At 41.1% G+C, this 12,080-nt stretch overlaps 1 protein-coding gene across 3 annotated transcripts in view; it reads left to right on the top strand.

Annotated features, from left to right (window-relative positions):
• Positions 1–12,080, top strand: part of FSTL4 (follistatin like 4) — a 371,489-nt gene that overhangs the window by 318,072 nt on the left and 41,337 nt on the right. For 2 of the 3 annotated variants that reach the window (XM_082211562.1, XM_082211561.1), the window contains exon 8: positions 9,410–9,530. The exons of the other annotated variant lie outside the window; for it this stretch is intronic. In XM_082211562.1, coding sequence (XP_082067688.1) covers positions 9,410–9,530 — 121 coding nt within the window. The remainder of the gene's footprint in view (positions 1–9,409; positions 9,531–12,080) is intronic. 3 annotated transcript variants of the gene reach the window in all.

Below are 12,080 nucleotides of genomic sequence, written 5' to 3'. Positions count from 1 at the left end.
AAGTATTCGCCAACAGATATAACCAATTGGGGTCTTCAACAAAGTGTTGCAGTGTGGAGTGCTTCTGTTTGGCATTCCAGTCCAGAACATTTTGGAATGACGTCTGTGAGCATTTATGGCACATTTGGGATATTTGCCAGTCAGAAAGGGGTAGTTTTCTTGGCATTAACTCTTCCAAATCATTATGCTCTGGTAGGACCAAGGTTTCGTTAGACAATTTGAAAATTGAACACAGTGCATTATCTCTCTTGTGGTAAAAAAAAAATCTGCATTATTCAATGATCTATTTAAAGGTACTGAGGGGGAAAGGGAGGGAGGGAAAGGCACTATACTTCTTAATGTACTTGAAGTCAGTTAATTAAATTACTTCATTCCCCACCCTTTTAGCATGCCTCAAGCAGCAACTCAATTGCATTTCTACTTTTCACAATAAGGTTAGCAATTTAGTTAATTGGAAGTGCAACAGGAGATTAATTGTACCTTTTAACTTCAAGGAAACCCTGCCTGCTTCTGGCACAGTCAAAATAACTTACAGGCTTGGAGAATTTTCAGGCACTTGGGTGTGTGTAGAAATCCACATATTGTATTTCAATTAAGCTATTGTTCTTCTAAAAGCTAACAGCGATCCAGAAAATGATATCAAAATAAGAACCCGGATTGCAGCACAGAATCTGATATCAACAAGACCCCATAAGGTTTCAAAACAGAAACTGATAGCATATGACAACAAAGGAGTAGCTCATCCTGAATGTCCACATAAATTAAAAACAGGAGACTAAAACATCCTTGCTCTATTTTTCTGTTTCCTTTATGCAATGTTTTGATTGACACTAAAATTAATTATTTTTTCCTGTTCATTTAATGAGAAGTTTTCATAACCAGCACAATAATTTCCTTTATCAGCCAAGACCTTAACAGTTTCATCGCACAACTTTCTTACAAAAATGTTGTCCTGGTGGCACATGTAATTAAGTCTATTTATGCCAGATTGTCAGGAAAACACTCCAGATTGCCTAGATTGAAAAAATAATAATGTTTAATAGTAATGAATACTCCTGCTGCTTGGGATGCATTTCAAAGAAGCTAGTTCCATTTACTCACAAAAGTTAGGAACTTCAAATATGAGAATAATGATTGCTAACTATCATTTATCCTTCAATTGTCAATACCACATATGGGGTGGAGTGGGGGGAATAGATGACATGGTTTGTATTGCATTAAGTGATCAATATCCTGGTAATGCCCTGCCTTGTAGAGATGTTGATTTACAACAGTTTTCACTTCCCTAATATTCCAGTAGCTTAAATATTATACTATGCAGTATACTAGGGGCAGCGTTTGTACAACACAGAATTGTACAACACATCTACAGCCTACTACAGAGGCCCTTTTAAAATTGCCTGTGCTCTTTTTGCGGAGGAAGTGAAGTGCCAATAGTCATATCTTGTTTTGTGTGGTTTTTTTTTTAAAAAAAATGAGTTTCTGAACAAAATGGCAGCCGTGGGCAACAAGAAAAGAGATGACTGTGCTGTGTACTCATGAGTGCTGCCACAAGGAAACCACTAGTTGTGGTTACCGTCTTTCTGATGTTAATTCTTACACCCATGGTTGAAACTGCTATGAATGCCCTTCTTCATATACAGATTTTAGAAACTCAGGTGGATGGATTTCTCCATGGCAAGTACACTTGAGAACTCGGAATAACTATGCCTGTAATTTTGCCCTATGCAGCCTAGCTGGCTGATCATTATATCAATAAGATTACCCTTTGCTATTCATTGCACAGGACAACTTACCACAAATCCACATTTAGTCATTACTCCCAAAATACAGTTTTCATCACCTATCATTCTCCCCCACTGTTCTCACAGATACTGAAAGTTATTTCCTGTCTCGAGATTTGATTTAAAGTCATCTGCAAGGAAGCAATTGCCTGGGGGGGGGGGTTGCATAGGACACATCAGGGAATTTAATGCAGGGAGGCAAATGTTCTTAGAAACTAGTTTATAGCTTATCTTCCCACACCTTTGATGAAAAATCAATAGTTCCCCTTCAATGCCATGCTCCCAGGAGTTAACAAACTGCAGCATGCGATTTGTTTATTACCGTTGCTTGTGTGTACCACTACCTGTGACAGATACAGTATGGCTGGAGGTACTTGTAAGGAATACATGTTCAAAGTTAAAGCAGAAAAATCAGTGGCTCAGGGTGCCAGAATAGTATTGGGCTTGGGACAGGAGACCCAACCTGAGGGATGTAAAGGAAGCTGACTGGCTTTGGGCAATTCTCTCTCTTAACCTAACCTACTTCATGGAATTCTGATAAGGATCAAAGAGAATTTTTTTTTAATACACCTAGTAAATGTCAAACATAGAAGATACTTCACACATAAATTCATTTGCCACAGTTATCCTGGTGTTTTCTCATGTGAATTGTGAAGGGCACTTGCAGAAGCATAGAGTGGACATCTGCTGGGCTTCCCTGACCTTTTAGGAATGTGCATCTACCCTTCACCTTCAAGATTTTCACTGTGGGGAACACCGCAGCAACCGCCATTGCTTCATAGGGTGTTAAGCAGCTTTATATGTCAAGCGTGCAAAGGGTGTTCTCTCTGCCAGATCCAAGATGCTAACAGTGGACATTAACACTGCAGGACTTTACTGCCTAGGCCTAGAACCTGATGTCAAATATGCAACCTTTTAAAGTTAAATGCTTAATAAATGTTAAAATAAAGCAGTAGAAAATGATTTTCAATTTGTACTCTTCAGAATCCTGGGATTCCTTTGAAACTTATCTGGAATTTCTCAGTAGAATTAATAGTAATAGCAGACAAGCTTCCCTAAAAGGCACCTTGCTCACTACTACTGCGATCACCTACTGGGATTTGTTGTAGGGCACACTCTTTGTTCCTTCAGGGCAGCTGTGAGCTTGAAGAGGCCTGGCAAGGGCATTCAAATGTGCTTGGCACCCATCTTAAAGAACTTCAAAGCCCTCTGCTTCTTGCTGGCAGAAGAGTCAATGTGGAAAAACTTCCCTGAAAGTTTAAAGTTTGAAAACCAAAGAAGCTCAGTAGCTTCCTCAACTCCCAAAATTGTACCTCACAAACCAAAATCAAAATAACATCCATATTGTTTCATGAAAACAGATAGGATAGTCCCAAAACAACAGACTGGATATGGTGCAGAGACCTCACGATGCAGACTAAATACAGTGTGGGGATGTTACCTTGAACCCAAAGGACCCGGGAATAAAACAATCTGCTGAGTGATGGCTAGGCCACCCCACACATGATTTAGCTTTATAGCTCATTCCTTCAGAGGGAGTGAAAAACCCTCCCAGAATAGATATCTCCCTGAGAAGTTCCATGCCTCTTATGTTTTTCCTAGAAACTATTTGGAAGTTTCACCTGAGGGGAAGAAATCTACATATTTGCTTTCCTTAAATTACAGAATTGATCAGCATGGAGTAAGACCAAGAACAAACAATGCTAATGAAACGTACATTCCCAGGTTGTCTCTGGAAATGAATTATTAAGAGGGCCAAAGAAAATGATTTAGGTGTCCATAACTAATTTAGATGTTTATTGGTTGTGTTTACATTAATCACTCGTGAGTCTATTGTAAGAATTAAGATTAGGGACAATTTGATTAGTATGGAGAAAGTAATTTTCAAAGTGATAGACGCTGGAGATTTTGCAAGAGACAGATCTCATTAGATGCTAGGGTGGTTTGTGTTTTACAATCCTGTGAGCATCATTACAATAATGTTTCTGATATTGTGAAGAATAAGCAATATTTTCGGAACAAAACTGGTAAAAGCTATCATTTATAAGTCCTTTTCCATTAAATAAAACAGGTGCTCTGCTGAGTGCAATTAACACCACCACCAACAACAACAACAATGATAAATATGAGCCAGAGTTCTAGCACTGAAGGAAATCATATGAGGCTGTACATAACTCTTTTGTCAGCTGTATTTTGGGGAATGTCCAGTGTTATAGCCAGTGGTTGTAATGTTAGGGGTCAGAAGCAGCTTCTGAGGGAGAATCATCCTGCCCTTTTATTGCCTATCAAAAGTCAAAATAAAGGTTTTGGGGGTGGCAGCATTTGTGGCGAAAAGCAGAGCATAGTTTGGGTAATTGAGACATTGACCTGACAACCTATCACTCCATATCCAGCAAGGTTCCATATTTTTCTCCCTATAGGATGCACTTTTCCCCCTCCAAAAATGAAGGGGAAATGTGTGTGCATCCTATGGGACGAATGCAGGCTTTCGCTGAAGCCTGGAGAGCGAGAGGGGTCAGTGCGCACCGACCCCTCTTGCTCTCCAGGCTTCAGGAAGCTCTGCGCAACCATAGGGAGCCCAGCGCGAAGCCGCGCCGGGCTCCCAAAGGTTGCGCAGAGTTGCCTGCATTCCGAAACCTGGGGCGCGGTGAAGAGCGCGCCCGGGCTTCGCACAGCTCTTCACAAGCCTGGGGAGACCGGCACGGCTCCCTAGGCTTGTGGATAGCAGGCTGTTCTGGGGGCTGGGGTCGGGGGTCAGGGGAAGCGCGGGCTTCCCCCGTGCCAGCCCCGTGCCTGGGGGGAAATATATTTGTTTTCTTTATTCCCCCCCCAAAAAAAAACTAGGTGCGTCCTATGGGGCGGTACGTCCTATGGGGCGAAAAATACGGTAAGCTGGCAAGGGGACTGCATTACCTGTTGGATCTATTCCATCTCTCCGATTTCCCTGTTAAATAAGTTCATATTTAGGCAAATAATTGCTTTGGATTCCATATCTGCATGGAAAAGACATGCTGGGCTCCTCAGGTGGAACTACTGATACCTTAAAGTGCTTCCATCTGTTCTTTATACAACTACATGTCCTATATAAGAGTACTCTCCTAGAAGACCAGCCTTTTCATGAATGAAGCCAACCCCTTAAGGGAACTGGGATAGAGGAAGGAAAATCTCCCATTCTCTTTGGTGCTTCCATTACACCCATCAATACCTTATTTTAAGATTAGCATCCAGGGTGAATGACTCTGATTCCTGATGGATAATCTGTTTCTATTACTGTTCACACCCAGCATACAGCTTATTAGCAATTGTCTTCAACCTATTATCAAAAGTTGGAACAGCTAGTATTTTCATTGTTCATAATTAATTTGTGATACTCACCTGAAAAACAAGGTTTTTCTCTCTCTCTTTCCCAATTTGAAAGGTTGGCAAAAATTCTGTCTTAAGTATAATTGTCTGTATATTGAGTTCATGAAATGAGGTTGGGAGGGAGGGTTCAGTGGGGTTCTTTTGTGATATTTTAACCTTTGTGGTAGTGTTCTTTAAAATATTATTCCTTCTGCATCATTTTCCTTCCCCCACTTTAAGAAAAAAAGAACAGTTTTCTGAGTGTATAATCTGTAAGATTGTCTATGACAATACGAGAAAATGGTCACACCTTATCTGTGACACAGATCTTACCACCCAACAAAACCGATTACCTTGTTCTTCTTCGTTTGTGTGAGATACTTCATATCACATAAATTTTGACGGGTTAAAAAGCTAAGCCGATATCATTAAACGTAGATTGACATCCACCTTTTGACAGCTGTTGGTAATTACTGGCAATAGAAGCACTTGATCATCAAACTAATATGACAAGGCCTCACATGTCACCCTTTAAGCAGGTATTTATAAAGTGCTGGTGCTGATGTTAGGAGGAGGCCAAAGGAAAATGAGCCAGTGGGTATATGCCCCACGGACAGCTACCACCACACCCATAGCAGGACCTGCCAGCCCTATCATGAAGCACAACAAACCCTCTGAGACAAAAAGGAAGGGGTTCCTGCAAATGCAGTCCACATCCAATGGGGACATCAGCAGAGGCAGAAAAACCTACTGTGTAAGAGTAACTCATGCAGTCGGTTCCACATCATTCTGTTGGGTTTCCATGATTCCAGAGCTGTGTGTCATTAACAATTGTGCAAAGGGGAGAAGTTTCGCCTGCCAAATTTCTGCAAGTTCAGCTCTGCAAAAATAAATAAAGAAATAATGAAATGAAAGGTAAAAGAAAGAAAGGGTGGTGAATGAATAGAAAATAGTTCTGATAATAAACTAAAACATTGGAGCAGTTCTAGAAAGGAGTTACAGAAAAGGAACCTGACAGTTGGCCAGACATTGTTTTGTTTTTTAAATTGTCTGTGCACCGTTGTGGCTTTTAAAGGATTATTGAATATAAAAGCAAGCCGAGATCAATCCAGAATGCTGGTTTTTAAACTAACAAAGCTTGAAAGTGTACTGGGATCATTTAAGCAATATTCTTTTCCAAGGGTATTTGTAAAATGTAAAAGAAACCCACTAGAGGATACAGACTTTTATTTCAAAGGGGGGAAAGTGAGGCAGACCAAGAAGGAAGCTGTTTGCTGCTATGCGAATATGTCACTGAAAAGAATATAGGAGCGTGAGCCTATGGAAAGGAAACATTCGGTTAAAGTCACGAGCAATTTCACAATGACACGCCTGCTTTTTAGCAGGGATGAATTTGCCACACATGCCTTCTTGGGAGATGAGGGAAATTGGTCTCTTCCTTGGGAATTACCTGGGCAGGAGGAGAACGATCAGGCTGCTATTTAAGCCTGCTGTCCAGCCCTTAACCTTCTATTTTGCAGCACCCACTCTTTCTAGTTTTTTTGCTAGGCCTGAGTAATAATTTTTAGGGGAGTGCCTGATTGACCCATGGAATTCCTTCTTCACCCACTGTAGGATCCTTTGATTTGATGTATGTACTTACTTGGTCTGCTTTGGACTCAGAGCAGTATGGTAAGGGAATTTAAGAATTTAGTAGACAGGCAGTCTGAGGGATTATGGGGGTTGGCCGCAGTCTTGATTCACCTTCTGCAGCCTTTGGCTTGGGTGGCGAATCCCTGAGCTGTCTTGTAGACCTGGCATGCACACCTTGGTGAACAGTGGACAGCGGGGCCATTTTGAATATGATACTTCAGAAGTCAATAACAAGTGTGATATAATTTATTAGCAATAAGGCAAGGATTCTGAGTGATTCTTTCACTGCCCTTTGGTTAACGAGTTTGTGTCCATTTGATAAGGGTATGAGGGAGGGTCTACCATCCTTTTTAAAGTATTTTAATAATGTCTGGAGAGATGTCAGTCTTTGGAATTTTGGAGGAGAACCACAGCTGTCTAAAAGATAAGAGGGTTTCCTTCCAAAATTCCTCTGTAGGGCTTCACACATTTCTACAGTGGGCACCTAATCTTCTGGGGTCTTCTGGATATGAGCCTTTCTCTTTTGGTACCACACTGGAAGTTCCCAGTAATACTCACATATCAAAGAGAGGATATTTATTCTGCAGGCATAATTTATTATAAGCACTGCAAATATATAGCCTGCATTAATTGCAAAGAATCAAAAATAGAGTTTAAGCATCATAAATTATGTCTTTAGGCAAAAGCTTCTCTTTGGTATAGGGGAATGAAATAATAAAATAGGACTTTACATCTTTGAAAAATGTATTTGCTCATACTATGCATCAGAGTAAAATAGATCATCCATAAAAAGACAATTTTAGAGCACCAACCAAGTGTTCATAACATTAATCAGAGATGTCTATTAGGAAGCAACACATGAATGACAGGGGATTTTTATTGCTTTGTTTTTCTTCAGCTCTTTTATAAATCATCTCATAAAAGTAGCCATCTAGTTTTTATTGATTTAAATTCAATCTAGACTATAATATTTCAAGCATAACAATGCCTGATAACACTAGTACTTCCATCAAAGTCTGCTTTCGGAACTTGTGCAGCTCAGAAGCTTGCTCTCATATCCTCTTGAACTTTGGTTCGAATATGAGGTACCACATGTGTGAGAACAGTTAACAACTTACAATATTCACACAGTGTTTGCTTTTTAAAACCTAGAACTAACTGAGTGCCCTTGTGGCTTGGACCATAGAAACACACCACTCATGTTTGAAAATGCAGACTACATACTTAGCAGCAGTGGTACACGAAGGGGCAGAACAACCACCTCCTGGCATTGGTTCTATTGCCTCTTGCCAGACATGGATGGTGCAGGGCAAGGCAGTGTGAGGTCAAGGGAGCTGCATGTTACAAGTCCAGAGCTTCCTCAAGCTCACTGCCATGTCACCCTGCCCCATCCCAGTAAACACAGGACTGCCTTCCTCCTCATGCGCCACTGCTGGACCTGCACATTGACTGCTTTCCTATTTAGCACTTTCCTACTTGGCCCTCCAGATGTTTTTGGACTCCATCTTCCATCAGCCTCAGCTAGCATGCCCAATGGTAAGGGAAGACGGGAGGTATGGCCTAAAAGCATGTGGAGGGCTGCAGATTCCCCACCTGTTATGTCTCAGTTCTCAGAGTTCTGAAGTCTTTTATTGGGTCTGAAGAGTTAAACTCTTTGCCCTGGCATTCATGATTATTTTCTGCCTGATGTTTTATTAGCCTTATTGCATAATTGGAGGTATATAAGGCACTAAGGCTCTGCACGTAAAGGATTTTATTTAGCATGTGTCATACATTAAGCTAATTAAGGGAGGGGGAAATCATTCTTTAACTTAATTAAGTATGGTTTTTAAATGTGTACTTTTGGGTTTTGTATAAAAGTATCAGCACTTCAGCAAAATCCTGCATGCTAATGAAAGCAGAAGAAAAGCTGCAGCCTGTGTTTATTCCTCGATATATAGGCTTATGAAGCATCATTTGCAGTAAACCGATAAGCAGAACGCAAGGCCAACAGAGCCACATTTTGAAACCTAGCAGATATTTCAGCTTTTCTAACGTAATTATAATTCTAAATTACACCATAAGAACTAGAAGTACAGAGCAGAGTTCTTCTCCTTTTTTCAAGCAAAAAATAAAGCACATTTTAGCCAATTAAAAATCAAAAGGATTTTAAAAAAGGAAATACCCTTTCTTCTTCTTAACTCGTAACTAGGTTTATTGAACAATAGCAGAAATCATTGACACACAATGCTCTTGCAAATAATTGAAAGCCTGTTTCAGTGCTTCATTTAATAGGCAGTGCTTTCATTAACCATATCCATAAACTAAAACCACATCCCAAAAACAGTTTGCCTTGTAATTTGTCAAGTATTCAATTGTCAGGCTGGATTATCATCATTTTATATAAGAGTCCCAATTTTTTTTTAGAAACCAGGGAGCTTTTCAGATGAGTTAGTTTTAGTTTCTCCCATTTATGTATTGGCAGGTTATCTCTTATACATTCCATCTTACAAATCTGCGTATGTAAAAATACCATGTTGAAAATGTAAGCCCCATTGAAAGCTGAGCAACTGTCAAAACACGCAAAGTGTTAGCATAGCCACTTGCAGCATTTAAAACAAAATTGCTAAATGATAGGTCTTTTCCCCTCCCTTGTCTTTTGTTACTTACAGGATTTTGGAGAAGATGATTCTCTCTACATCACCAAGGTAACAACTATTCACATGGGCAATTACACGTGTCATGCCTATGGCTATGAAGAACTGTATCAGACCCACATTCTTCAGGTGAATGGTTAGTAAATGGCACATGTGACAATTCGCTGAAATGTTCCTGTGAGCAATGCTGAATGTTAATATTGTTCTCACAAAAGCAACAAAACAAAAGCATACCACATCTTTTCACTGCTACCCATAGAAGGGGAAAGAAACCTGTTATATTGTTAATTTACACATTGAGAAACGGCAAGAGAAAAGAAAGCAGTGATAGAGATATCAACTGAAGAGATATACAAAATATTTGTTAATTTTTTTTAATCTATAGCAGTGATGGGTGAAAAGTGGATTGGGAGCTACTGGGAGATCTCTGGCTGATTTGCAGTCATAAGGCTTTCTGACTCCAAATGGCAACAGCAAAAAGGCACCTTTCCTTCTGATTGTACAACAGGCCTTCACTTTTATCTCCTCCAAATAATAATAATAATAATAATTATTATTATTTATACCCCGCCCATCTGGCTGGGCTTCTCCAGCCACTCTGGGCGGCTTCCAACAAAGATGAAAAATACTATAATACATCAAACATTAAAAGCTTCCCAAAAGGGCTGCCTTCAGATGTCTTCTAAAAGCCTGGTAGTTGTTGTTTTTGTTGTTCTCTTTGACATCTGGTGGGAGGGTGTCCACAGGGAAGGCGCCACTACCAAGAAGGCCCTCTGCCTGGTTCCCTGTAACTTGGCTTCTCACAGTGAGGGAACCGCCAGAAGGCCCTCGGTGCTGGACCTCAGTGTCCGGGTAGAACGATGGGGGTGGAGACGCTCCTTCAGATATACTGGACCAAGGCCGTTTCATAGAGCCCCATGCATACCCAGAAATCTGCTCTGGAAGGTTCCCATATCACCTGAAGCAGATTTTGAGGGTGTGCAGGAAAGGAAAGTGAAATCAATTGCATGAGTATTTCATTCCTGCATAGACAGTACTGGATAAGGCCCTGTGTCTTGCCCCCTGGCTTGGTTCATAGCGTTCTCAAAAACAAAGTAGATCCATCAGTCCTGAAGTCTGCCTACCCTTGATCTACAGTTAATACAATTTATCAGTATAGCGGTTATGAATGTTTCCCAGGCCTTTGTCGGTTATCATCAATCTCGTGGGCCGACAACTGTTTCCTTGGGGTAAAGTTTTCTTTTCTTGGTCACTGGCAATTTTTAGCTGCAGTTTTGTGAATAGGGCTATATGCAGCTTCCAGAGAGGGCTCCAAACACAAGTCTGAAGCAGGGTTGTTGTTTTTAGGCCAGCCGAAGAAAAGGAGAGATGAGCTTGCAGGATGGGCTCTGCTTAAGGAACAGTGTGTGGTTAATCCATTGTGGCTGGGTGCAACAAATTGGTTTGACTTATGGGAATACTTGCATTTTGTGTGTGCGTTCATATATATGCAGCTAGGTGGGCTGTGCACGTTTCAGGGAGGAAAAGAATTCCCTTCTCAAAATGTTCTTTGTGTGATAATGAGGAGTGGTTTGCCCAGCAGGGCAGAGCAGCAGCAGCAATACCTCCTTGCAGGAACGCCATTGTTGCTTTTACCAGGAAGTCTGAGGCAGCAAGATCAGGGCTGTACAGGCAGACAGATAGAGCCAATCCAGCACTCCTGCTGGTGTGCCCCTGTGGACCTAACCTTGCTGCACCACAAACACACACACACCCCTCCTGGTCTGCAGCAGTAATACCTCTTCCAGGAGTGTCTGTTGCTGCAGCTCAGTGATACCAAGTGGCCTGCTGCTGATAATTTCTGATAAATGCTGGATGGGGTGGGGGGTGGGGAAAGCATTTTAAATGTATATTTTATTTTTTGTATTTTCTTCGTTGTTTTCCACCTTAGGCAACTCAGGGAGGAAGTGCAGGGTTAAAATGTTAATAAATACACAAGCCAAACAGCTTGCTCCTCTGTATCTTTTCAGATATTCTGGAATGTTACTGGTGTCAGGCAGCAATGTAGATTTGTTGCCATCCCTGAGAATCCAAGCCCCAGAAGGCTTTGAAACTTCAAAAGATGATGGCACAGAGTGGGGCATTGTAGACAGTAGATCAAATTCAAGGCTTCCTCCAACCTGTCTTTTCAGATACAACAAGTTGAGAGGGGGGTATGTGTTCTTTGTAGATGAAAGCACAGGGAAGTGAGTTTCATGTTTGCTTTTATATATATCTGTAAAACCCTGTGAGGCATCCTCTCCTCAAAGGGCATCCTTCTCATTACAAATGTTCTTCCTTGTTTGCCTTGTAATACGCCCAAACAGCCAAGCGCTAGCAAACATGTCAAGTGTCTGGACATCAGTTTCGACAGAGTGGTGTTGGAGTCTTATGCAACACTGCAGAGTGATACCAGAGCCCGTGAGAAAGATTTGTCTGATGCAGTGTGGAAGGTTCTAGTGCTACCTCTTGAGATTTCTCCCTAAAGTGCCTTGTTGCAGCTCTTAATGTACTTCACCCCCATTGCACAACTCTTCTTTTTCACTCTAGTGATTACATGTCCCGGCAACTGATGTCGGGGCAGTGGATCGAAAAGGGATAGCAAAACAATGCTGTTTGACCTACAGAAGGCAGTGCTAGCATTTCAAGATGGGTTCTTCTTCAGGGA

The sequence above is a fragment of the Podarcis vaucheri genome (assembly GCF_965113315.1).
Source record: "Podarcis vaucheri genome assembly, chromosome: 2".
Lineage (NCBI taxonomy): Eukaryota > Metazoa > Chordata > Lepidosauria > Squamata > Lacertidae > Podarcis > Podarcis vaucheri.
This window is presented reverse-complemented; position numbering and strand designations above follow the sequence as displayed.